The 26,740-nt window shown below is 40.2% G+C and overlaps 1 protein-coding gene across 3 annotated transcripts in view; it reads right to left on the bottom strand.

Annotated features, from left to right (window-relative positions):
- The window catches only part of NUCB2 (nucleobindin 2), a 56,441-nt gene extending 30,313 nt beyond the window's left edge, over nucleotides 1-26,128 (bottom strand). The window contains exons 1-4 of one of the 3 annotated variants that reach the window (XM_021675170.2): nucleotides 26,033-26,128; nucleotides 19,517-19,671; nucleotides 3,542-3,685; nucleotides 2,809-2,916 (exon numbers count right to left, since the gene is read on the bottom strand). In XM_021675170.2, the coding sequence (XP_021530845.1) occupies nucleotides 2,809-2,916; nucleotides 3,542-3,685 (252 nt within the window). In that variant the 5' untranslated portion in view covers nucleotides 19,517-19,671; nucleotides 26,033-26,128. Of the gene's footprint in view, nucleotides 1-2,808; nucleotides 2,917-3,541; nucleotides 3,686-19,516; nucleotides 19,672-21,443; nucleotides 21,461-26,012 lie in introns of those variants that run through there. The other 2 variants (XM_021675171.2, XM_064365134.1) reach the window with 2 other exon arrangements.
- Between the last annotated feature and the right edge of the window lie 612 nt (nucleotides 26,129-26,740).

The raw sequence follows: 26,740 nt of genomic DNA on the forward strand, positions 1-26,740 counted from the left end.
GTCATTATTATTAGATAAAACAATGGTTGTCAAAATGTAGTCCCTAACTGGAAGCATCAGCATCACCAGGGAATTTTGGAAATGCAGCCCCTACAGTTACTGAATTGGGCACCCTGAAGGCAGGAACCAGAAATATGTTTTAACAAACCCTGAAATCTGAAAACTATTGAGATAAAATAAAGGAGCCCAGTAGGATGAGGAATCAAAGGTGTTAGGGTGTTCACTGGATTTGGCAATTAAGAAGTCATGGACACCCTCCATGAAGGCATATTCAGTGGAACAGTGAGGGTGGAACCATACCCTTTCCAGTTAGGGAATGTTTGGGAAGTGAAGAAATGAAGTTTTATTCTCCTTTCAAAATGCTTAGCTGAAAAGGAAAGAGAGGCTGGGCACAGTTGCTCACGCCTGTAATCCCAGCACTTTGGGAGGCTGAAGTGGCTAGATTGCTTGAGCTCAGAAGTTCGAGACCAGCCTGGACAACATGGCGAAACCCTATCTCTACTAAAATACAAAAATTAGCCAGACATGGTATCCCACGCCTATAATCCCAGCTACTTGGGAGGCAGAGGTAGGAGGATCACTTGAGCCTGGGAGGCAGAGGTAGCAGTGAGCCAAGATCACGTCACTGTAGTCCAGCTTGGGTGACAGAGTGAGACTCTGTCCGCCCCCCTCCAAAAAAAAAGGAAAGAGAAAACTCTAACTTTTTAATGAGACAAGAGTCTTTGCTTGGTTATTTGTGATGATTCTATTAGTTTGGGTTTTATTGTCTAGTTTTACTCATTTTTTTTCTTTTTTAAGAGATGAGGTCTCCCATCTCATGTAGGCTAGAGTACAGTCATATAATCATGCCTTATTGCAACCCCACACTTCTGGGGTCAAGTGATCCTCCCACCTCAGCTTTCTGAGCAGCTGGGACTGTAGGCACACACTACCACACCCAGCTAATTTTATCTATTTTTGGTAGAGATTGGGGTTTCACTATGTTGCCTAGGCTGCTCTTGAACTCCTGGGCTCAACTGATCCTCCCCCTTGGCCTCCCAAACTGTTGGGATTAGAGGTACGTGCCACTGCGCCTGGCCTCAGACAATTTTTTTTACTTTGAAGGATAATTTTAATTAAATTAATTAATTTTAAATTTTAATTTTTTGTAGTGACAGGGCCTCTCTATGTTGCTCAGGCTGGTCTCAAAATACTGGCCAGAAGCCATCCTCCTGCTTCAGTCTCCCAAAGTGCTGGGATTACAGGTGTGAGCTACTGCACTCAGCTCCTCATTTCTTTTTTATTATATAACTATTTAACTTCATATTGCTTCCCCCAACACTTCACAGGAAACAGGAATTGAAAGTGAAAGAAGATAGTTATAAAAGTATTCCCTGCACCCATCCAGGAAGCTTATTTTCTTCTTTTGCCTGAATATCTCTATGTGGTATTTTCCATGATTCACATTTTCTGTGTTACCCCAAATAATGCTCTTACTCCTGATACAAGACATTAAGAATTCTACATCAGATATATTCACCATAGGAAATTTGTTCCACAGATCGAATTAATCCTTCAGAAGAGCAAGATTATTCTCAAAGACAATTCCGGAGGATTATTAGCATAACACTATTACCTTTTCCCCAGAAAAGCTCGTAGCTTCCAGGAGGAGAGCTGCAAACTAAACGCCAGACCTGAGCACTAACAGATACCACAACCTAACAGGAATCAGTCTTTCAAAGAAGTTCACACCCAGAACAGAAACTAAAATAAAAGGTTTGTTTGAGTCTTTCAAACACAGTTTTCTTACTCTGATTCTAGAAAAAGAAAAGTAAAAAATAAACAAATAAAAGTAACATAAGCAAACAAAATTATCTTATTGAAATTTTAAAATTAACTGGATTTTTTAAAATCACTGAGTCTAAGACAAACCCAGCTAAACTTACTCATTTCCTTTTAAGGAAAGACTTTACAAGAATTTCTCATGTCAGATCTTTACAACTCCCTTTCTTATTATCAGTACTAAAGAGCTGACTATGGCTGGAATTATATCAAATAGTGTTCTTAGTACCGGGGCAAATGGTTAAAACTCTCTGATTGATATAATACATAACCCATTATCTCTTCTGTTAATCTGGACCTGATTAAAACACCAGGACCTCGCCTATTCTAAACCTTTGAATAACTTCCTGCTCTTCTCAGATAATGACCCAAACTCCTTAACATGATACACAGGCCCTCTGTCATTGAGGCTGTGACTCTTTCCAAACCTCATCTTTTGGCCACTCAGGCCTCCACTTCCTACTCTGGGTTCTAGCAACAGTTACTGCTTCCAGTTTCCTATATACCTCTAGCGTCTGTACACTTGCACCTTTGTCTGGGATGCCTCCCAGTCCCTCTCCTTTTCTCAGTTACATCTTTAAGCTCTGGCATAATCTCTATCAGGAAGAATGACTTCTCACCTTGCCCCATGGTTTCGTATTAGATTATGTGTCTGTCTTCTGTATTTCCAGATTATATATTCCTTGTATAATCCATCCCACAATCTATTTCTGGATGATTTTCCCTTGAGGGTTCCTTAAGGGCTGGAAATAACTCTCATTTTTGTATTGCTAGTAATTAGCTCGGTGCCTGGCATGTGCAAATGTATGTTAAATGTTTAAGGCGAGTATGGTGGCACGCACCTGTAGTTCCAGCTACTGGAGAGGCTGAGGTGGGAGGATCACTTGAGCCCAGGAGTTCAAGGCCAGCCTGGATTATATGGAGCGACCTCATCTCTAAAAAAAATTTAAATTAATATATATGTATATATTACTTAATTGCATTTACCTTTATTTCCTCTATGTCTGCTTTCTGGAGCTTTTCTCTGAAGTGTTTATCTGTTTCCAGCACATCAATCACTTGCTTGAGATATTCATCATAATAAAGTCCAGTATCCTTCAAATTAGGAAACAAACAGTAACGCTTCTGCAGGTTTTTCCTTGTCTGAATCTAAAGAGGTCAATCCTGAAAAATAATTTCTAGCAAAATGGCATTGAGACATATTTACTTTGATAGTTTTAACAAAGCAAAAAGTTATATTTCTGAAATGGTTTTATATCAGAACCAATATCGTCTTTTATTGTTACATAAAGATAGATTTTTCTTTTTTACAACACTCTCTAGTACAGTAGATTTTCTATATAGTTCAGAAGATTTTACCATTTTGGTTTCTCCCCATTGTTATCTGTTTCTGCTTTGAATATAATACAGCATTTTCTTGGCAAGTTAGCTCTGCATTGGAAATGTATTATGATTAATTCTTCTAGCTAATATACTAACTATATTAAATAAATATTGTCTAATAGTAAACAGCATATGCTTGCCCAACACCCTTTCACTGCTATTTCAGAAATAGTTCCCAAGTGTACAATTTTATAAGTAATAAATATTAGCAATATTTTTGTGATAATTCCTCCCATTTCATTTTGTTATAATTTCACCTCATTTTACCTCATTTAGTTATAATTATAATTCATTTCATTTAGTTATAATTCCTCCCATTTCACTTCATTTCACTTACTGGTGGTTCTATCTTTGCACTTTCCACAGGGTGAATATTTTGTACTTTTGTCTTGTCTATGTCTATAGGCACAGCTTCAAGAGCAGTAAGTAGACATGTAATCAAGAGAAAGCAATACTGTAGCAGGAGAGTCCTCCACCTCATCTAAAATAAAGGAACAATTATGGTAAAGTCATGAAAAAATTTTTTAACACTAGAGACATGTATTCCATATGTCACATTAATAATATATTTAATTGGGGCTGGGTGTGGTGACTCTCGCCTGTAATCCCAGCACTTTGGGAGGCCAAGGCAGGTGGATCACAATGTCAAGAGTTCGAGACCATCCTGGCCAACATGGTGAAACCCCATCTCTACTAAAAATACAAAAATTATCTGGGCATGGTGGCACGAGCCTTTAGTCCCAGCTACTCGGGAGGCTGAAGCAGCAGAATTGCTTGAACCCGGGAGGCGGAGGTTGCGGTGAGCCAAGATCATGCCATTGCACTCCAGCCTGGGCAACAAGAGCAAAATTCCATCTCAAAAACAAAAAACATTATACACACACACACACACACACACACACACACTTAATCTCAAGAGGTTTAATACAACAAAAAAATTATAGGAAAGGGAAATAGATTATAACTTCTCAAAAATAATGTTTAAAATAGATCACTAAAGAAAATCAAGGGAGAAATGTTTTTTAGCCAAAATTAAAAAGACAGAAAACAATATTTTAAAGTTTAACCTGTTTTTATAGTGTAAGAAAACATTTGGTTAATTACAAAACCTTCAATGTAGTCATGGCCTTTTTTTTTTTAAGGTAACATGTTTACCCACAAAACATCATTTGGTAAAGAATACATAACCTCATTTTCACCACAACCCTAGATGGCACATACTACATACACAGGACAGTGACACATTGTACAAATGAAGAAATTAATAATTAAACCATTTCCCTTATGGAGCACTGTCTTGCCATTAACAAACACTAAAACCCACATTTTACTATCTTTATAGCAATGCTTTAGCATCTTTATTGAGATATATTACACATGTCATAAAATTCACCCATTTAAGTAAAGGATACGTCTAACCTAAAAAGATGCTATGCAAAATTTAGTTCTCAATCTTACAAAATCAGATCATCTGAAAGCTCATCAGAAATGCAAATTCTCAGGCTGTACCCAAAACCTCTGAGGTGGGGACCAGGAACATGTTTTAACAAGCTTTCCAGGGGGTTCCTATATGTACTAAAACCTGAGATCCACTCTTCTATAGGATACTAGAATCTCTAGTAGGATAGTACACTTCACAGAATGTCTTTGGCACTGTGAAACTGCTCCTCTTTCCCACAATTATTTTTAATAACAAAAAGGTTTATTACTCATTCATGCTTCATGTCCACACATATGGAGGTGTACATTTTGGGTTTTTTGAAGTATAACTCATAAGCCATAAAATGTTTTAAATTATACTATTCAGTGCTTTCTAGAATATTCACAAGGCTGTGCAACCACCTCTACTATCTAATTTTAAAACATTTTTAACATCTCAAAAAGAAACCCCATACTCATTAGCAGTCACTCATTGTTCTTTTTTCCCATACCCTGGCCACCACTAATCTACTTTCTTTTTTTTTTTTTTTTTTAAAAGGAAGAAAGAAAGAGAGAGAGAGAAAAAAAAAGAATGAAGAAGAGGAAGAAAAAGGAAGAGAAAGAGGCAGAGAGAACGGGAGTATTACTTTATTGCCCAGGCTAGAATGTAGTCTAAAAATGGGAATTGAAAACCTCTTTTATGCCAATAATTGTGCTTAACAATGGAGACAGGAAGGAATAAGGGAAGAAAATAACAAACAAGCAGCCAACCAATATTTCATTTAAACCTATGAAATGCTATGCAATTATTGAGGAGGGATTTACTTCCAATTATGTAGTCACTTTTGGAATAGGTGTGATATGGTACTGATAAGAATGTATGTTTTGTGTATTTGGAGTGGAGAGTTCTATAAATGTTTATGAAGTTTACTTGTTCCAGGTCTGAGTTCAAGTCCTGGATATCCTGTTAATTTTCTATCTCATTGATCAGTCTAATATTGACAATGTGATGTTACAGTCTCCTGTCGTTGGCCGTGAGATTGGCACTTCTGCCAAGGATCTCTTGACCAGCAAGAGGGTCCTAATACCTGGAAGAGAGAGTGCGCGGAAGAGAAGAGAGATAGAGAAATGGGTCTGGAGGTCTGATAAGAGATATGCTCAGATCAGCGATTTATTCTTTGTGCACATGTTCTTATATATGATTTTACATACAGTGACTGACGTCAGTCTTCTTACAGAATCATTATCGGGGGAAAGAACAGAAAGTTACAAAGTAACCAAAGGAGATACAAAATAACCAAGGAAGGGGGACAACATACAAGTTTACCTAAAGGTCACAAAAGATTCTTATCCTCTTATTCATTGTTACAGAAAATGACGTTAAGACAGGTGGGCAAGCAATAAATCAGGAGGGGAACAATTTTCTAGTGATTCAGTGAATGATCTCAATGCTTCTGTGACTACAGGTAAATAGAGTCATAGAACTAGCCCAGAACATTGACTTCAGGAGAAAAACAATAATCTGGCATTACTTCAGTCATGCCTTAGAAGCAGTGAACTGAGAGTGACTCTCTGCAAGCTTAACATTTCCCACGTCTTCCTGTAGCCACCTCACTCGACTGCACCCAGTGGAGAGAGACGTGTCTGGGCTCAAACCCCGTCATGGCAGAGACACGGAGGGGCCTCTACGCTGGTGGGGGATCCCCACAGTCTCCCACTATTATTGTGTGGGAGGCTGTCTCTTTATAAGTCATTAAGAACTTGTCTTATGTATCTGGGTGCTCCTGTATTGGGTATGTGTATATATAGGATCGTTAGCTCTTCTTGTTGCATTGATCCTTTTACCATTATGTAATGTCCTTCTTTGCCTCTTTTGATCTTTGTTGCTTTAAAGTCTATTTTATCAGAGGTGAGAATTGCAACTCCTGCTTTATATTTATTTTTTTATGCTTGCTCTCCATTTGGTTGGTAAATCTTCCTCTGTCCCTTTGTTTTGAGTCTGTGTATCGTTGCATGTGAGATGGGTCTGGATACAGCATACCTATGGGTTTTAGCTTTTTATCCAGTTAATAACATATATGAGTTTAATACTGCCATTTGATGCTAGCTGGATATATTTTTGGAAAGGCTCATACTGGTTGCTCCTTTATATGTATAGTGCTTCTTTTAGAAGCTTCTGCAAAGCAGGCCTGGTGACGGTGAAATCTCTAAGTACTTGCTTGTTTGCAAAAGATTTTATTTTTCCTTCACTTTTGAAGCTCAGTTTGGCTGGATATGAAATTCTGGGTTGAAAGTTCTTTTCTTTAAGGATGTTAAATATTGGCCCCCACTCTTTTCTGGCCCGTAGGGTTTCTGCTGAGAGATCTGCTGTAAGTCTGATAGGTTTCTCTTTGTGGGTAACCTGACCTTTCTCTCTGGCTGCTCTTAGTATTTTCTCCTTCATTTCAACCCTAATGAATCTGATGATTATGTGCCTTGGGGTTGGTCTTCTTGAGGAATATCTTTGTGGTGTTCTCTGTATTACCTGGAGTTGAATATTGTCCTGTCTTACTAGGTTGGGAAAGTTTTCCTGAATAATCTCCTGAAGAGTATTTTCCAACTTGGATTCATTCTCTTCATCACATTCAGGTACACCTATCAAACATAGATTAGGTCTTTTCACATAGTCCCATATTTCTTGGAGACTTTGCTCATTGTTTTTTATCCTTTTTTCTCTAATCTTGACTTCTCGTTTTATTTCGTTAAGTTGGTCTTTGAACTCTGATATCCTTTCTTCTGCTTGGTCAATTCGACTGTTAAAACTTGTGCATACTTCGCGAAGTTCTCGTGTTATGTTTTTCAGCCCCATTAATTCACCTATATTCCTCTCCAAATTGTCTGTTCTCGTTAGCATTTTTGTCAAACCTTTTTTCAAAGTTCTTTGTTTCTTTGCATTGGGTTAGAACAAGTTCTTTTAATTCACAGAAGTTTCTTATCATCCACCTTCTGAAGCCTACTTCTGTTAATGGAACGCACTCATTCTCCATCAGGGCTTGTTCCATTGCTGATGAGGAACTGTGATCCCCTGTAGAGGGAGAGGCATTCTGATTTTGGGTATTCTCAGCCTTTTTACGCTGGCTTCTTCCCATCATTGTAAATTTATTCACCTGTCGTCTTTGTGATTTCCGACTTTCAAATTAGGTTTCTGAGTAGACATCCAACTTGTTGATTTCCAGCGCCGAAATCTGAGCAATCCACTGTGCTGGCCAAAACAGCAAAGATTGATGGTGCTTTTCTGCCCGGAAATCGGCCAAAAGGAAACCCAGTCCCGCTCACTCTGCACCAAGAACTGCCACGCTGAGGCACCAGCAAAACCGCCGCACCAGCCACAAGAGTCGTGCTGGTGACCCGTGGGGCTCCTCTGCTGAGAATCTCCCGGTCCATGAGCAACAAAAATTCATCTGAAAGTGTGGCGTCCTCTCGTTCTCTGCACTTTCACTGGGAGCTACAATCCCGAGCTGCTAGTGGTCAGCCATCTTGGATCTCTCGCGTCCCACTAATCTACTATCTGTATAGATTTGCCTATTTTTGACATTTCATACAAATGGAATTTTATGATATGTAGCCTTTTGTGTCTGCCTTTTTTCACTTAGCAGTATGTTTTCAGGCCCAACCACACTGTAAGAAGTATCGAGACAGGGTCTCACTCTGTTACTCAGGCTGGAGTGCAATGGCGTGATCTCAGCTCACTGCAACCTCTGCTTCCTGGGTGCAAGCGATTCTCCTGCCTCACCCTCCCAAGTAGCTGGGACTATAGGTGTGTGCCACCACGCCTGGCTAATTTTTGTATTTTTAGTAGAGACAGGGTTTTACCATGTTAGTCAGGTGGGTTTCAAACTCCTGACCTCAGGTGATCCACCCGCCTCAGCCTCCCAAAGTGCTAGGATTACAGGTGTGAGCCACTGCACCTGGCCAACTTTATTCCTTTTTATTGCTAAATAGCTATTCTATAGTACAGATATACCACATTTGTTTATCCATTCATAAATTGATGGACATTTGGATTGTTTCTTTCAGGCAGTTTTGAATAATACTTCAGAAACATTTGTGTTCAAGTTACTGTGTTAACATGTTTTCAATTTTTTTGGTTATATAAATAACTAGGAGTAGAATTGCTGAGTCAATTTGGTAACTCTATGTTTTAACTTTTTGAGGAACTGCCAAACTGTTTTCCAAAGCAGCTATACCATACATTCTCACCACCTATATATGAGGGTTCTAATTTTTCCATATTCTTCCATGTGTTTATGTCACTTCTGCTGTTCTCTTCCTCTTCTGCCAAGTCTAACATAATAAGAGGGCAAGTCAAGAGAATGTGTTTGTATGCATGAGTGTGTGTGTGTGTGTGTGTGTGTGTGTATGTCCTGACAACACCTGACAACATCTTTTTTTTTTTTTTTTGAGACAGAGTCTCACTCTGTCACCCAGGCTGGAGTGCAGTGGCAGCGATCTTGGCTCACAGCAACCTCTTCCTTCCAGGCTCAAGTGATTCTCCTGCTTCAGCCTCCCTAGTAGCTGAGACTACAGGTACCCGCCACCAAGCCCAGCTGAGTTTTGTATTTTTAGTAGAGACAGGGTTTCACCATGTTGGCCAGGCTGGTCTCAAACTCCTGACCACAGGTGATCCGCCTGCCTCAGCCTCCCAAAGTGCTGAAATTACAGGTGTAAGCCACCACTTCCAGCCACTAACAACATCTTGAAGTGACAAAGTCACAAAAAGTTTCCGAGAAACTACTTTAAAACACTAACTGAATTTATGTTTCCTAGAGATTTAATTGATCCCCATGCTTATTATAAATAACAATAGAAACCATCTATTGAATGTTTACTAGGTACCAAGTACCATGCTAAACTTTTAAAAAATATTAACACATTAACTCTTAAAATGACTCTGTGAAATCAATATTATTATCCCCATTTCAAAGTACAAACAACTGAGACATATCACTTCTAGTTCACACAGTGGTCAGTCACAGAGCCAGAGTGTAGACCTGAGAGTGACTGACTCCAAAGCTTTTGCTGCCTTTTCAGGAGTGGTTCTCAAAGTGTGGTCCATGGGCCAGCAGCACTGGCATCACCTGGGAATTTGTTAGAAATGTGAATTCCCAAGGCCTATTCCATATTTTCTAAATCAGAGACTCTGGGTATAGGGGCCTCGATCTGTGTTTTAACAAGCCCTATAGGGGATTCTGATACATGCCAACATTTGAAAACCACTGCCCTAGAACATACTGCCTCCCTTGGCTCTATTATTTACCAACCTCACCTACAATGAGAGACAAAGGGAAAGCCCATCTCAAAGGTAAACTTGGATCTTTAAAAAATAGAAAGTGGGAAAAAATAGAAATAGAAAGTGGGTTTTATATCAAGCAGTAAGGCAGAAATAAATTTAGGTCTATATTCTAATTCCAGCTGCAACACTTACTTGCTGTGTGATCACAGGTTCATCAATTAACTTTTCCCACTTCAGTTCTCTCATTTATAAAAATAAAAAAAAATTTTAAATAAGAGAATTTAGCTTGACCTCAGTGTTAAGTACTTAGATTCTATTATGTATTTATTCTTTTGAGTACAGATCTTCCTGTTACCTCATCAGAAATACTAAAAAAAAAAAAAAAAAAAAAAAAGTTGCTTGTACTCATGCCATTCATTTAAAATGATTAAATTATATGACTTGTAAATGCCTTTAAACTAAATACTGCTTATTCAGCCAGCTTAAAATTATATTGATAAAGCAAGTAGCAGGCCTGAGTGCTGAGATACAAAGATTAGTAACAAGGAAAATCAACTAGCAAAGAAAGTTTATATCTAGATACAGTAAAGCCAGGAAAGTGTCACACTTTGGAAACAAAATATGGAACATTTATCCCCTCTAACCAAATTTAGAACTTGCTTCTGTGGAAGTAGAAACAAAGCTCTTCCTTGATTTCAGGTTTAGAGATTGTCAGACTTACATTTCATTCAAGCTGGATTTATTTTTAACTTTTGCAAGAAAGAGGAAAATGAATTGTGACTGCCATTTCAAAGCCAAAAGTTTTCACTTTTTGATAATTTTAAAGGATAAAAGATTTTTTTTTTTTTGAGTCTCACTTTAGTCTCACTCTGCCACCCAGGCTGGAGTGCAATAGCACAATCTTGGCTCACTGCAATCTATGCCTCCTGGGTTCAAATGATTCTCCTGCCTCAGCCTGCAGGGTAGCTGGGATTACAGGCATAGGCCACCACGTCTGGCTAATTTTGCATTTTTAGTATTTGTATTTGTATTTTAGTTTCACCATGTTGGCCAAGCTGGTCTTGAACTCCTGACCTAAGGTGATCCACCCATCTCAGCTCCGCAAAGTACTGAGATTACAGGCGTGAGCTACGGCACCTGGCCCAAAATACTGATATTTTTAAGGAGAAATCTGTTTAAAAATCATATACAACAGAACTGATTAATAATAAATACAGCCAGAAGCAAGAGGATACATAGTATATGATTCAATTCATATAAATGTCAAAAACAGGCAAATCCAAAGAGAAAGAAAGCAGATTACAGGTGGTTGAGGGCTGCTGGCAGCGGGGAGGGGAAAATGAGAAATCAGTGCTAAATGGGTATAGGGTTCCTTTTGGGGTGATGAAAATATTCTGAAATTAGATAGTTGAGATGGTTGCATAACCTTATGAATATACTAAGAACCAGTGAATTGTACACTATAAAAGAGAGAATTGTATGATATGTGAATCATATTTCAATTTTTTTAAAAAGGAGTAAAAATAGAGCAAAAAAAATCTAAGCTTATGAAATGTAAAAATTTGAAAAAATACAATTTATGAACCACTATTACCTTTCTACACTAGTTATGTTTATAATTTTTCAAAATTATCCCATTTTTTATATTCTTAATGATTTTTGTTTGGTTGTTCTACAATCACTAAAAAAGCATGTGAAAATCTTACATCATGATTTTGTCTGTTTTCCTTATAATTCTGTTCATTTTTATTCAAATATCAGGCATGTACAAATTTAAGATTTTCTAGCTTTATTTAACCTTTTATCTCATGAGTGACCTTTATATCCCAACCATATTAGTAATTTTTAAAATTACTTTTTGGGGCAGGGTCTCACCATGTTGCCCAGGCTGGTCTCAAACTCTTGGATTCAAGAGATCCTCTTGCCTCAGCCTCCCAAAGTGCTGGGATTAGAGGCATGAGCTACTACACCCAGCCTCAATTAATGGAACATTAAAATTGTGATTGGCCACATGGCAACAGCAACATAGTCTTTGTTATGTACACATGCATGAACTTTATTATATTTATTATTATTGTCATAACTTCAGATTGAGTTTTTGCACTGTGGAACTTCTTGTCATTGTACATATCTTCATAAAGATTAAGCTGTGATTTGTCATTAAAATGAAAACTTATTTTGTAAGCATAGAAACAAAGCAGCTGATATTAGTGAAGCAAATACTTGACATTAGAGGAATAACAGCAATTTTACTTTTTCTTATCAAGGAAAAACTAAGTGCTTTACCTGACTTTAGACAGGAAGATACCTGCAGGTAGATAAAGCCATGTTACATTTTGTTAGTGGAACACAACAGGATTACCTATCAGCAGCCAAACAATGCAAACGAAGACAGCAGAAACCAATGATGCCTCCAATAAACATAAAAATCTCAAGGAACATGAGGCTAAATTGATGGACTCATGCAAATGTCAATTTGTCATGAACTTCCTAAAAATACCTTGCTGCATAACCTCCAGCAAAGTATAGTTTAAGGAAAAAAACAAAGCTGAGTTTAGTCAACAGAAATGTTGACAAGATCCTGGTGTTCTTTTATATGCCTCAAAATCTACATTAATGCTAAAGGTGATAAAGAGACTGATATAAGAGAATGGTTACAAAATAAGAAATCACTGTAACATTGCTGTAAATGCCTTCAGCCAAAAGTTGTTGCCATATTAAACATTAAATTATAAAATGATTTCCCCCAAGATATTATATTATTTTTAAGAAGTAGGGGGTTGATGGATGATGGCTGAGCTAAAGGAAGAGCAGCTAAATCTGACGTGAATGTTGAAGAGTCCTACATAACCTGACAAGTATGTTCATTAGTTTAGTTTTTGATGCATTCTGAGAGTGTGTATCTGAATAAAGAATAGGTTGCCTGAAAAGTAATACAAGTTGGTGTGATTCATGAAGGCCAGCCCTCCAGGACTTCATCAACAAATCATTTAAGGAGAGTCTGAGGAAAGAATACAAATCTGAAAACTTCCTGTCATCATGTTCTGATAAGATGAAGAAAGCACCAGCATCAAGCTTGTAAAATTAGTATAGCGGGCTTGGAAGAAAATCTCCGGCAAAAGGGCTTGAAGAGGCCAAGCACAGTGGTTTACGCCTGTAATGCCAGCACTTTGGAAGGCCAAGGCAGGCAGACTGGTTGAGGTTAGGAGTTCAAGACCAACCTGGCCAATGTGATGAAACCCCATTTCTACTAAAAATACAAAAAATTAGCCGAGCATGGTGGGACACGCCTGTAGTCCTAGCTACTCAGGAGGCTGAGGCAGGAGAATCACCTGAACCTGAGAGTTGAAGGTTGCAGTGACCTGAGATTGCACCACTGCATTCCAGCCTGGGTGGCATCTCAAAAAAAAGAAAAAAAAGAAAAAAGATATGTTATTAAATAGACTTTAAGGAAAGGGCTGGGAGAGGTGGCTCATGCCTGTAATCCCAGCACTGTGGGAGGCTGAAGTGGGTGGATCGCCTGAGGTCAGGAGTTTTCGACCAGCCTGGCCAACATGGTGAAATCCCGTCTCTACTAAAAATATTAAAATTAGTCCAGCATGGTGGTGCATGCCTGTAGTCCCAGCAACTCAGGAGGCTGTGGCAGGAGAATTGCTTGAAACTGGGAGGCGAAGGTTGCAGTGAGCCAAGATTACACCATTGCACTCCAGCCTCGGCAACAGAGCAAGACTCTGTCTCAAAAAATAAATAAATAAATAAAAATAAACAGACTTTAAGATTCCACTGGGCTGGGTGCAGTGGCTCGCACCTGTAATCTCAGCTATTCAGGAAGCTGAGGTAAGAAGATTCCTTGAATCCAGGAGTTCTAGGCTGCAGGGAGCTATGATTGTGCCACTTCATTCCAGCCTAGGTGACAGAAACCCCAGGGTAGGGTAAAAGATTCTACTGATATTAAGACACACCACTATATACCATATAGAAAAAATGCTGCCAATTAAACTACACCACTGTGCTTTATCAGTTACGATTCTATTTTATGTTTGCTGAAAGTATTTTTAGGCATATCATAGATTTTTTTCACATCATTTGTATGCACACATAAAGAAATTAAATGAAATAAACTGATTAAGGTATTCCAAGGACTTCTTTACATTTGTAGTCTGAGTCTTTTTAAACACTTTCTTAAATTGTTACCTTTTGTGTTTTCCCATACAACATTGTTCTCCCTACCTGGGAGAGGAATGGTGATTTCTTCCAGCTCTTTCTGTTTTTTTTTCTTTTTTAGACAGAGTCTCACTCTACTGCCCACGTTGGAGTGCAGTATTGCAATCTCGGCTCACAGCAACTTCCGCCTCCCAGATTCAAGTAATTCTCCTGCCTCAGCCTCCCAAGTAGCTGGGATTACAGGCGTGTACCACCAGGCCCGGCTAATTTTTGTATTTCTAGTAGAGACAGGGTTTCACCATGTTGGCCAGGCTGGTCCCAAACTCCTGACCTCAAGTGATCTGCCCGCCTTAGCCTCTGAAAGTGCTGAGATCACAGGAGTGAGCCACCACACCTGGCCCTGAAAGCCTACTTAATAACATACCTTTTTTTTTTTTTTTTGAGACAGAGTTTCGCTCTTGTTACCCAGGCTGGAGTGCAATGGCGCAATCTTGGCTCACCACAACCTCTGCCTCCTGGGTTCAGGCAATTCTCCTGCCTCAGCCTCCTGAGTAGCTGGGATTACAGGTACGTGCCACCATGCCCAGCTAATTTTTTGTATTTTAGTAGAGACGGGGTTTCACTATGTTGACCAGGATGGTCTCGATCTCTTGACCTCGTGATCCATCTGCCTCGGCCTCCCAAAGTGCTGGGATTACAGGTGTGAGCCACTGCGCCCGGCTTTTTTTTTTTTTTTTTTTTGAGATGGAGTTTCACTCTGTCACCCAAGCTAGAATGCAGTGGTGCAATCTTGGCTCACTGAAACCTTCACCTCCAGGTTCAGGTGATTCTCCTGCCTCAGCCTCCTGAGTAGCTAGGACTACAGGCATGCACCACCATGCCTGACTAATTTTTTGTATTTATAATAGTGACGGGGTTTCGTCATGTTGGCCAGGCTGGTCTCGAACTCCTAACTTCAGCTAATATGCCAGCCTCTGCCTCCCAAAGTGCTGGGATTACAGGCGTGAGCCACTGTGCCCGGCCTTAATACCATATCTTGAGTTTTAAATCTACCACCTTTTATATGGCTTTTTGGTTTTTTTGAGACAGGTTCTCATTCTGCTACCTAGGCTGAAGTACAGTGGTGAGCTCACAGCTCACTGCAAGTTTGATTTCCTGGGCTCAGAAGATCCTCCTACCTCAGCTGGGACCACAAGCAAATCACCACGATTGGTAATTTTTTTTTTTTTTTTTTTTGGTAGAGATGGGATTTCATTATGTTGCTCAGGCTGGAGGGCTTTCTATTCATCCTGCCTCTTTGACATTTATTTCCTCTCCTTTCTCATCTTTTTTATTTATTTTTAATGATGGAGAATGTTTTTGATATACTTTTCCTCCTCTACTAGTCTCTAATCTGTTAGTGCTTATTCTAGACATAATTAGTACAATTAATTTAAATATTTACTCTGCTTCTTAATAATGCCTCAGTAACCATCAACTGTATTATTTTTAAAAAAAGAATGGTAAGTATTCTAGCACATTAGGCAGAAAAGTAATGACACAAAAATCTCTTTAAATGCCAAGATGTCAAATGTGTCTGCATTAAAGGAATAACAGCAAGTTTACTAGGTTTACAGATTTTCATGAACAGGAAAATATACAAATATCCATATAAAAGAAAGAGAGATGAGTGATAAGGACAGGCATAGGGAAGAAGAAGGTGGCCTAACCTGCTTTTCTACCACTATCAGGTCAGTAAGAATGGCTTTCTTCTTTCCTTTATCACCCTCTTCTTTCCTAAGAAAGATACAGACCTAAAGAAGAGACACTGGGCTGAACTAAGCTGAAACAGTATCCAAACTAGGAGGGGCTGGTAATTTACTTTCTAAAGTAGGATGATATGAAATTCTATATCACGTAGTCATCTCAAGACAGAATGGGAGGCACTGACCCCAAAGGCATCAGAGCCTCAGGCAAAATTACAAAGTAGGCAGAATTTTTAAACTTCACTTAGTATTCAGTAGATATAATTTCCCTAAATTTTGAAGTCCTAAAAGAAAGCTAATCTTTCTTCCCCTATCTCAACCAAGTCAAAATTTCTATTCTGCTGGTCACTATGGTTCATGCCTATAATCTCAGCACTTTGTGAGGACAAGGAGGGCGGATTCCTTGAGCCAGGAGTTCAAAATCAACCTCAGCAACATGTTGAAACCCCTGTCTCCACAAAAAATACAAAAATTAGTTTGGCATGGTGGCACATGCCTGTAGTCCCAGCTACTTGGTGGGGGATGAAGTGGGAGGATCACTTGAGCCCGGCAGGTTGAAGCTGCAGTGAGCTGTAGTCACTCCACAGCACTCTAGCCAGGGTGACAGAGTGAGAACATGTGTCAAAAAATAAAATTTCCATTCATACACAGAGGCAGGTTTCTTAGCTACTGACTTATACCAGTAGACACACAGACTTAGGTTTGCTTGTTATATGTGTGCGTGTGTCTGTGTGTATGATGGTTTCCTGTTTTGACTGTTGAGCAGGATATCCTGGAAGTCGTTAAAAATAATTATCACAGATAACAGGGGTGAAAAGAGTATAGAAAACTGAAAACATTCTCCTTCCTTGAAAGTAGTCTCTGTTCCTCCCTTAGGTATCTTTTTCTACCATCCTCAACCCTCCTCTTTTGCCCCTCTTCCTTTTCAATTAAAAGTTGAATTGAAGAATGTTTCCTTTAAGCTATTATAAGTATGTATCTATGTATGTATTGAGACTTTATTTCTAAAAACTAAACTGAACTAATATTTATGTATTAGGTACCAACTATGGTACCAGATAGTATGTTAGAAGACAAAGGTAAGTGAGATCAACATAGTCCTTACCCTGACAGGGCTTCAATCTAGTAAGGAAGATAAGCTATTAAATACAATTGCAATTTTTAAAATGCTGCTTATAAAACAATGCATAGCATGATCCTTTTCTATTAATTAAAAAAAATGTAAAAGTCATGAAAATGGTATTCACCAAACAGACATTCTCGGTCAGGAGGTTTATAATGTTAAATATCTCTTAAAAACAAAACTGGGCTTTTTTTTTTTTTTTTTTTGAGACAGAGTCTTGCTCTGTTGCCGAGGCTGGAGTGCACTGGTGCAATCTCGGCTCACTGCAACCTCCAGGGTTCACGCAATTCTCCTGCCTCAGCCTCCCGAGTAACTGGGATCATAGGTGCACACCACCATACCCAGCTAATTTTTTGTATTTTTAGTTGAGACGGGGTTTCATTATGTTGGTCAGACTGGTCTCGAACTCCTGACCTCGTGATCCGCCCGCCTCAGCCTCCCAAACTGCTGGGATTACAGGCATGAGCCACCTCACCCAGCTAAAACTGGGCTGTTTTTATGGTCACAAGGCTCCTGATTCTTTAGTTTATTTGAGGTCAATGAGTCTAGATCAGAAAAAAGGAAATTGAAGCACTAACAGCAAAAGAATTACTGTACTTTGTGCCTACATAATACAGCCAAAAAAATGTAAAAACCTTCAAAACTATAAACATACTGTGCAGAAATAAAATTTTAACTTATTCCCTATCTCCCTTCTAGAAACTCTTAAAGATTGACTGTATCTTTAGACTCTTTCTCACTCTAATTTCATTCCCTGAATTTCTTTTTCTCAATGCTATTTATTTCAGTTTACTTTATGAAATAAAAATAATGACAAATGAATCATTTTGCATGCCAAGTATAGGGTATATTTTTATAATATTCACAAAGAAAAGTCTGAAATGGGGCGGGTGCGATGGCTCACGCCTGTAATCTCAGCACTTTGGGAGGCCAAGGCTGGCAGATCACTTGAAGTCAGGAGTTCAAGATCAGCCTGGCCAACATGGTGAGACCCTGTCTCTACTAAAAATACAAAAATTAGCTGGGTATGGTGGTGTGTTCCTGTGATCCCAGCAACTTGGGAGGCCGAGGCAGGAGAATCACTTGAACCTGGGAGGCAGAGGTTGCAGCGAGCCAAGATTGCACCATTGCCCTCCAGCCTGGGTGAAAGAGCGAGACTCTGCCTCAAAAAAAAAGAAGAACGTCTAGAAGGAAATAAAATATTGGTGTGGCTAAATAAGTTAAGCAAGAACTAGCAGTAATTTTCTTTTTTTTTTTCTTGCAAAACCTATGTGCAAAGAGAAAATTTCAAGACCACTAACAGTTAAGCAGTTAAAAAAAAAAAAAAAAAGGAAGGGGCTAGGTGTGGTGGCTCATGCCTGTAATCTCAGCACTTTTGGGAGGCCAAGGTGGGCGGATCACAAGGTCAAGATATCGAGATCATCCTGGTCAACGCCAACATGAAACCCTATCTCTACTAAAAAATACAAAAATTAGCTAGGCGTGGTGGTGCATGCCTGTAGTCCCAGCTACTTGGGAGGCTGAGGCAGGAGAATTACTTGAACCCAGGAGGCAGAGGTTGCAGTGAGCCAAGATTATGCCACTACACTCTAGCCTGGTGGCAGAGCAAGACTCCATCTCAAAAAAAAAAGAAGAAAAAGAACAAACTACTTTTAGCTAGCAAGAAAGGCAAGTGTTAGTGAAATGTATCTTGAGATGAATTACATTTACTTTCAACATAAATTTACTTCCTGATGATTAGTTATGTGATACCCTTGGGATAACTTATCTCTGTCATTTAGTGCCTTGTTTACAACAAGTAGCTCAATAAATGTTAACTCTTTTTAACACAACCATAAATGTACAACAAATGTCTATTGAGCATTTATGGATAATTTTTTTAAATAACCAGAACAAATCCACAAACAAGACAGAAAGGCTTCTATAATGAATTAAGGGCTAAAAGTAAAAACAGAAACACAATTTATTAGATGAAGATTATTTCCTTCTGTAGTTAACAGTCAGACTTAAATCTCTGCCATGGCAAATTACAGAAGCTTCTATAAGTGGTTATCATGGCTTACAGATTTCAGAGCTGAAAGATAAAAAGATTCATATTGTGTCAGAGACATCTATTTGTTTGCCAATATCCAAATCTTTCCTTTCTCCTCAGTAACAAAAGCCCAATTTTATAGAGGGTAGCCATGCATTCAGCTACATTTCCCTGCTTCCTTATAGCCTCAGACTTGGTTCAGGAGTTCTCCTTAAAGGAAGAGGATGAATCCTTCTTTGTCTATGCTATGCTGCCCGGAACGTGGCAATGAAGGCTAGAGCTCTGGCAGCTATCTTGGGCTTACAAGAACCAGTGCTACAAGAACATTTTAGGGATCATTGATAAAAGAACTGAAAGAAGCTTAAGTCTCTGATAACTCTATAAAGCCACTATACCCATCCTAGAGTGCTATTTCTAGTGCTTTAAGAAAATAAATATTGCATGTTTAAGCCATTTTTAAATCCATTTTTGGTTTTCCCTGTTTTGTATTTTGGTGGTGGTGGTAGTGATAGTCATTTTTCTTTGCAACCAAATGCAATTCTTAACTGAATACTTACGTTCAGGCAGGTAAATAATTTTTATCTCCTTTTTACAGATGAGTCAACTGAGATCCAAAGAGATAAGATGACTTGCACAATACCAAAATAGTGAAGAGATGGGTCTTGGCTCCTAGCCCAGTGTTTTCTCACTAAAAACTGACTCGTAACAGGTTCTAAATATAAACACATAAAAAATAAATAAATAAAAGACACAAAATTACAAATTTTAGCCTTTTTACAGTGGCGATGGTACATGATAGTATATGCATTTGTCACATAATGTGACAAGTACCAAATTTTTATGTGTAAGGAGACTAAATTATATCATATTCCAGTAAGGAGGGGAGAAAGATATATGAAATAACAGAATCAAAAACCAGAAGATACTGGCTGGGAGAGGTGGCTCATGCCTGTAATCCCAGCACTTTGGGAGGCCAAGGTAGACAGATCACCTGAGGTCAGGAATTCAAGATCAGCCTGCCCAACATAGTGAAACCCTGTCTCTACTAAAAAAAAAAAAAAAAAAAAAAAAAAATGCAAAATTAGCTAGATGTAGTGGCAGGTATCTGTAGTTCTAGCTACTCAAGAGGCTTAGGCACAAGAATCTCTTGAATCCAGTAAGTGGAGGTTGCAGTGAACCAAAATGATGCCACTGCACTCCAGCCTGGGCGGCAGAGCGAGACTCTGTCTTGGAAAAAAAAAAAAAGATATTGATTTATTATGCCCAAATTTTACTGTATTCCTTCCCTCTTGAATAACTAATAGAAATTCAGATTAAAAGCTTATTTTTTTCAGCAATGAGACTTCAAGATATAGGGCAACTTTTCCTGTTAAATCCTTAACTGGAATTTTTCTTTACTCTTACCACCACTTTAAAAAAATTAACTTTGTTCTCAGTTTGTCAGAGATCAGTAATAGACGAAATTTCTCAAAATTCTTTTTTGAAAACCCACCAAGTAACATGTAAAATACAAAGCAGCTCATGTGCAAACTCATTAGTGAACATAGCAGTTATTTCTAAGTAGTCTGTTTAAAAAAAAGGCGAATAAAATATTTTCAAATGTCAAGGACACATGTATTTCTTTTCTTTTTTTTTTTTTTTTTTGAGATGGAGTTTCACTCTTGTTGCCCAGGCTGGAATGCAATGGTGCATTCTCGGCTCACCGCATCCTCCGCCTCCTGGGTTCAAGCGATTCTCCTGTCTCAGCCTCCCAAGTAGCTGGGATTACAGGCATGTGCCACCACACCCGGCCAATTTTTTGTATTTTTAGTAGAGACGGGGTTTCACCATGTTGGCCAGGATGGTCTCGATTTCTTGACCTCGTGATCCACCCGCCTCGGCCTCCCAAAGTGCTGGGATTACAGGCGTGAGCCACCACGCCCGGCCATATTTCTTTTTTTATATGGTATATTTAACATAAAATAATCTATGCAGGAGAGTAATGATAGGCATGTTGTATTTTGGAAAGGTATATGACTTTTACTGACACAACATGGTAAAAAATAAACACACAAACAGCAATTAAATCCTAACTTCTCCCATTTACTCGCAAGCTACTTGCCTCTGAGTCTTGATTTTCCGACCTATAAAATTGAACTCATACTTCTTCACAGGTTCGTTGATGGGAGGAAAATAAGAATGAATACAAAGTAACTAGCATAGTGCATGACAATGGTAATTGCTCAGTAAATATTAATGCCCTTCTTGTCTTGAAAATGAAACATAGAGAAATATGAAAATCTATTCGGTAAACATCCGAAGTGGTAGAACTTAAAAAGCAAGACCAGGCTGGGCGTGGTAGCTCATACCTATAACCCCAGCACTTTGAAAGGCTGAGGCGGATGGATTGCTTGAACCCAGGAGTTCAAAACAAGCCTTGGCAACATGGTGAAACCCGGCCTCTACAAAAAAATCAAAAAATTATCTGGGTGTGGTAGTGTGTACCTGTAGTCTCAGCAACTCAGGAAGCTGAGGTGGAAGGATTGCTTGAGCCCAGGAGGTCGAGGCTGCAGTAAGCCATTCACACCACTGTACTCCAGCCTGGGCGACAGAGAAAGCCCCTGTCTAAAAAATAAAAATAAAAAAAAATAAAAGTCTTTTTTTTGTTCGTTTTTGAGACAGGGTCTGACTCTATTACCCAGGCTGGACTGTGGTGGAGTGATCTTGGCTCATTACAACCTCCAACTCCCAGACTCAAGCCATCCTTCTAACTGAGCCTCCTGAGTAGCTGGGAGTACGGGCACACACCACCACATCTGGCTAGTTTTTATATTTTTCATAGAGATGGGATTTCACTATGTTGCCCACGCTGGTCTCAAACCTCTGAGCTCAAGTGATCTGCCTGCCTTGGCCCTCCAAAGTCCTAGGATTACAGGCAGGAGCCAACATGCCCAGGCTTAAAGTCATTTTTGAAAGGTCACATTAGGGCTCTTCCCTGAACATTGCCAGAACCAAAGTCCTGATGCAGTTACAAACCAATGAAAGAAATGTATCCAAAATAATCTCTTGATATTAACTTTTTCTATACAATTAAAGGTCTCAAAAGGAAAAATTTGTTATTTTTATATTAAATATATGCAATTAGTTTATAAACTTTAAAAAACAGGCTCCTGGGCTGGGCGCAGTGGCTCACAGCCCAGGCAGGCAGATCACTTGAGCCTAGAAGTTTGAGACCAGCCTGGGAAACATGGCAAGGCCTCTTATCTATAAAATAAATATTTGAAAATTAGCAAGGTGTGGTGGCATGCACCTGTAGTCCTAGCTCCTCAGGAGGCTGAGGTAGGAGGATCACTTGAGCCCGGCAGTTGCAGGTTGCAGTGAGCCATGATCACACCACTGTACTCCAGCCAGCCTGGGCAACAGAGTGAGGCCCTGCCAAAAAAAAAAAAAAGTAGCTCTGCCAAAAACAAAACCGAGTAACTGCTATCTGAACTTCTATTAGGCTGCTTCACAATTTTAGAATCAAAGAATTCTAAGATCAGAAATAATCTTGGAGATACATAGTCCTCCCTAATCTTTGATATCACTTTCTGCAGTTTCAATTACCTGAGTAGAAGATATTTTGAAAGATCACATTCATATAACTTTCATTACAGTGTATTATTATATTCATTTTATTATTATATATGTATAGCAAAAAACATAGAGTATATAAGGCTTGGTACTATCTGCAGTTTCAGGCATCCATTGAGACCCTTGGAACATATGCCTCTAGGACAAAGGAGGACTACCATAATCTAATTCAGCCCTACTTTTATAAAAGGTTATAAATACAGAAGGAAGTTAACTGACAGGCCAAGATCAATTGGCAGAGCCAAAACTGGAATCTGGCCATGAAATTCTAAGTAAGTATATTTTTTACCACATCAGTTATAAAAATTTTTTTTGATTGAAAATAAAGTGATTGAGGTTTTTCCTTGAATAAATTATTTGAAATTGTGAGGAGCCTGCTTTTTTTTTTTTTTTTTTTTTGTCTTGTTCTGTTTTGTTTTGATTTTTTGAGACTGAGTTTCCCTCTTGTTGCCCAGGCTGGAGTGCAAGGACATGATCTCAGCTCGCTGCAATCTCCATTTCCTGGGTTCAAGTGATTCTCCTGCTTCAGCCTCCCGAGTAACTGGGATTACAGGCACCTGCCACCATATCCAACTAATTTTTGTATTTTAAGTAGAGACGGGGTTTTACTGTGTTGGCCAGGCTGGTCTCAAACTCCTGACCTCAGGTGATCCACCTGCCTCGGCCTCCCAAAGTGCTGGGACTACAGGTGTGAGCCACTGCACCCAGCCCAGGAGCCTGTTTTTTAAAGTTTGTAAACTAATTGCATATATTAAACATAAAAATAATAAATTGTCCCTTTTGAGACCTTTAATTGTATAGAAAAAGTTAATAATCTATCATGCCAAATATAGTCAACTTAATTATTCACAATACTTCAAAGATTATCATTTAAGGGATTTTTTTTTTTGAGATGGAGTCTTGCTCTGTTGCCCAGGCTGGAGTACAGTGGTATGATCTCAGCTAAGTGAAACCTCCGCCTCCCGGGTTCAAGCCATTCTCCTGCCTCAGCCTCCCAAGTAGCTGGGAATTACAGATGTGTGCCACCATGCCCGGCTAATTTTTGTATTTTTAGTAGAGACGGGGTTTCACTGTGTTGGCCAGGTTGGTCTCGAACTCCTGGACTCAAGTGATCCACCCACCTTGGCCTCCCAAAGTGCTGGGATTACAGGCATTAGGCACTGTGACCAGACTAAAGGATTATTTTCAATACATTTATAAATCCTGCACTTGATTCTGCCAGCTACCCAGTACTCAAAACAGCATTTTGTACACCCCAGCCTTCAAAAGCGTCCATAGAAAGTGGAAAGCAATTTCAATATTATTCTAAGTAACACAAAATTAGTTTCGTATGTGTACAGAGATTCATAACATATCCCAAAACAAAAAAGACATCTGAATGGATATTATTGATATTAGTGCCCATAATTAATAGTGTTTTGAAAAGTATCCTAATTGTTTTAATTGTGCATATTATCTCAACTGTTATTCACAGAGCACAAACCAACTTGGCAAAAAGCATGCTGAAAGGATATATACAAAATGTGTGATATGAATAATATATACTTTGGGAGAGCAAAGAAAGGTAAACACAGCATAGACAGATTCAAGACAGAAGATAGGTTGACCAGGTATGGTGGCTCACGCCTGTAATCCCAACACTTTGGGAGGCCAAGGCAGGTGGATCACCAGAGGTCAGGAGTTCGAGACCAGCCTGGCCAACATAGTGAAATCCTGTCTCTACTAAAAATACAAAAAAAAATTTAGCTGGGTGTGGTGGTGGGCCCCTGTAATCCCAGCTACTTGATTGGCTGAGGTAGGAGAATCACTTGAACCCGGGAGGCAGAGGTTGCAGTGAGCTGAGATCATGCCATTGCACTCCAGCCTAGGCAACAAGAGAGAAACTCTGTCTCAAAAAAAGGAAGTTGAGTAAAATTTGGATAGACAGAGAAGGGCATAAGTAAACACATGGAAACAGAAATGAATTTTTGACTCCTTTAAATTTCTATAATTGTCTAGTTAAAAAAATCTTTTTGCATGGTGAAACCCCGTCTCTACTAATACAAAAAATTAGCTGGGCATGGTGGCGCGTACCTGTAATCCCAGCTACTCAGGAGGCTGAGGCAGGAGAATTGCCTGAACCCAGGAGGCGGAGGTTGCGGTGAGCCGAGATCGCGCCATTGCACTCCAGCCTGGGTAACGAGCAAAAACTCCGTCTCAAAAAAAAAAAAAAAAAAAAAAGTTTTTGACCCCTTACTACAAAGGTAGATCAGATCCTGGAGAGCTTGAAGACCACAATGAGAAATGGAAGTTTCCAGGTTCATCCTAATAATGAAAGTGATGTTATTTGAGATTTCATTTCTAATTCTACATTTCCCGAATTTTATTTCAATTTTTGACCCTATTAGCTGGGGAAGATTTGTTGAAATATTTGTTTGTTCAAGTTTCAAAACATAAGAACATTCCTTAAAGCATGTATCTCATCAATTCTTTAAACTTTTCTATAGGGAAGTCCACAATCTCCCTCAAACAAAATTCACTATCAGAAATATTTGCATTTAAACTGTCCTTATTTTTAAACAAAGGTAATATCTTTTAGTGTTCATATTCGTCCATGGATTTAACAGAGCCTTAGTAGTAGGCTTAGATGGTAGCACTAGCTTATTCAATTGCATAAAATGTACATTATTCAATTTAGGAGTTTAGTGGACACAGAATTTCAAGAGGTTCTGTCTCCCAAAAATCATAATAGTTCCCGTTCATTCTCATTCCTTTATATTCCCTCTTTCTCGCTCCCTTTCCCTCTCTCTCCTAGCCCTTTGATACTGTAAAATAATTGCCATCTAAGACCGTTGCCAACACCAACCACAATAACCGCATTTTCTCACTGAGTTACCACTTAGCAGGTGCAAGGAGGAAGTACTCTCTTTCTCATCTCCTATAACCAAAAAGGCTCATCTCGCACCTAATTTGTCACTTAAGGGAAAAGGATATAAGGACTGGCACTAACTTTCTCCTAAGTGTCAGAGGTTGCCAGCTTAACCAGACAAGAGAAGAGCAGGATCCCCGGGCCTAGCTTTGCTCCGCGGCGCAGGCGAGTATCACCTGGAATTGGTAGGTGTCCCTCCTCACTAGTGGGCACCCCCTCGCCCATCGACCTGCCCAGACCCAGCGGGACCCCGCCCGGGTCTCGGTTCGGTACCTACCCTCTCCTGCTCCCCGCCAAGAGCAAGCCACCCTCCTCGACCCCGAAGAATGCTTGGGTGCACTGCTGCGAGTGGAGCAGAGAGAACCCCGCGCCTCGGGCTCGGGATGGGAGCCCCCTCCCCGCCGGTGCCCGCCCACTGCACGGCCACCCGCCATCCTCACTGCCCTGGCAAGGCAGGCGAAGACCTGAGCCTTATCTCTGGACACCCCGCCACCCGCCACCTTCCACCTCCTGCCGCGCCGCTTCGCACCCACCTCGCGGCCACCGGCCTTACCTGGCCGGGTCTCGGCGCGCGAGGTTGCGCCTGCTGCTAGCTTCCAGCGCACAGACCTGTGCTCGGGCCCCCAGCCCACAGTTCCACTCTGCCCCTCCTCCCGCCGCGCGCGCCCGCCCCCTGGCTGCCATGGCGACAGTTCCCAGCTCCCCACGGCCGCTGATTGGTCCGGCTCGGGATCGCGGAAGACGCCGATTGGCGGGAGCGGGGACGAGGCCGCGCCAGCGAACCTGGAGGCGGGCGATGGGGAGCGCAGAAGCTATGGAGCCTAGCGGGAGCCTGAGCCAGGAGGGACGTGGCGCTCTGGGATGCCGGCTGGAGAGGCCGCGCCTCTTCCTTCCCTAGCTTTCCCGGAGAAGCCTGTGGAGCAGGACTTGGGCGGGTGAGGTGTTGTCTCGAGAGCCGGGCAGAGCCGCAGGGATTGCGTCTCCCTTGGCCCCTGGCCTGCGCCTGCAGCGCCCACGCGGGTCGGAGAAGGGCTGTCAAGCCCATTCTCGCCCACAGGCCTCGCTCGGCCCTGACACCCGCGTCCTCCGCCTTGGCGGGAATCTTACCGGCATTTGCAACCGCACACACCCCGGTTATGCTGGGCTCTCTGTCACTGTGGTTTGACTGTGATTACCCCACCTTCTCTCTCCCCCATCCGCAGACAGCGTTTTCCTCTGCATCCTCCCTCAGAGAACAGACATCTACTCCAAACTGTTCATT

This window comes from Aotus nancymaae, unplaced genomic scaffold (assembly GCF_030222135.1).
Source record: "Aotus nancymaae isolate 86718 unplaced genomic scaffold, 86718_ANA_hifiasm-v0.15.2.pri h1tg000059l, whole genome shotgun sequence".
Taxonomy (NCBI): domain Eukaryota; kingdom Metazoa; phylum Chordata; class Mammalia; order Primates; family Aotidae; genus Aotus; species Aotus nancymaae.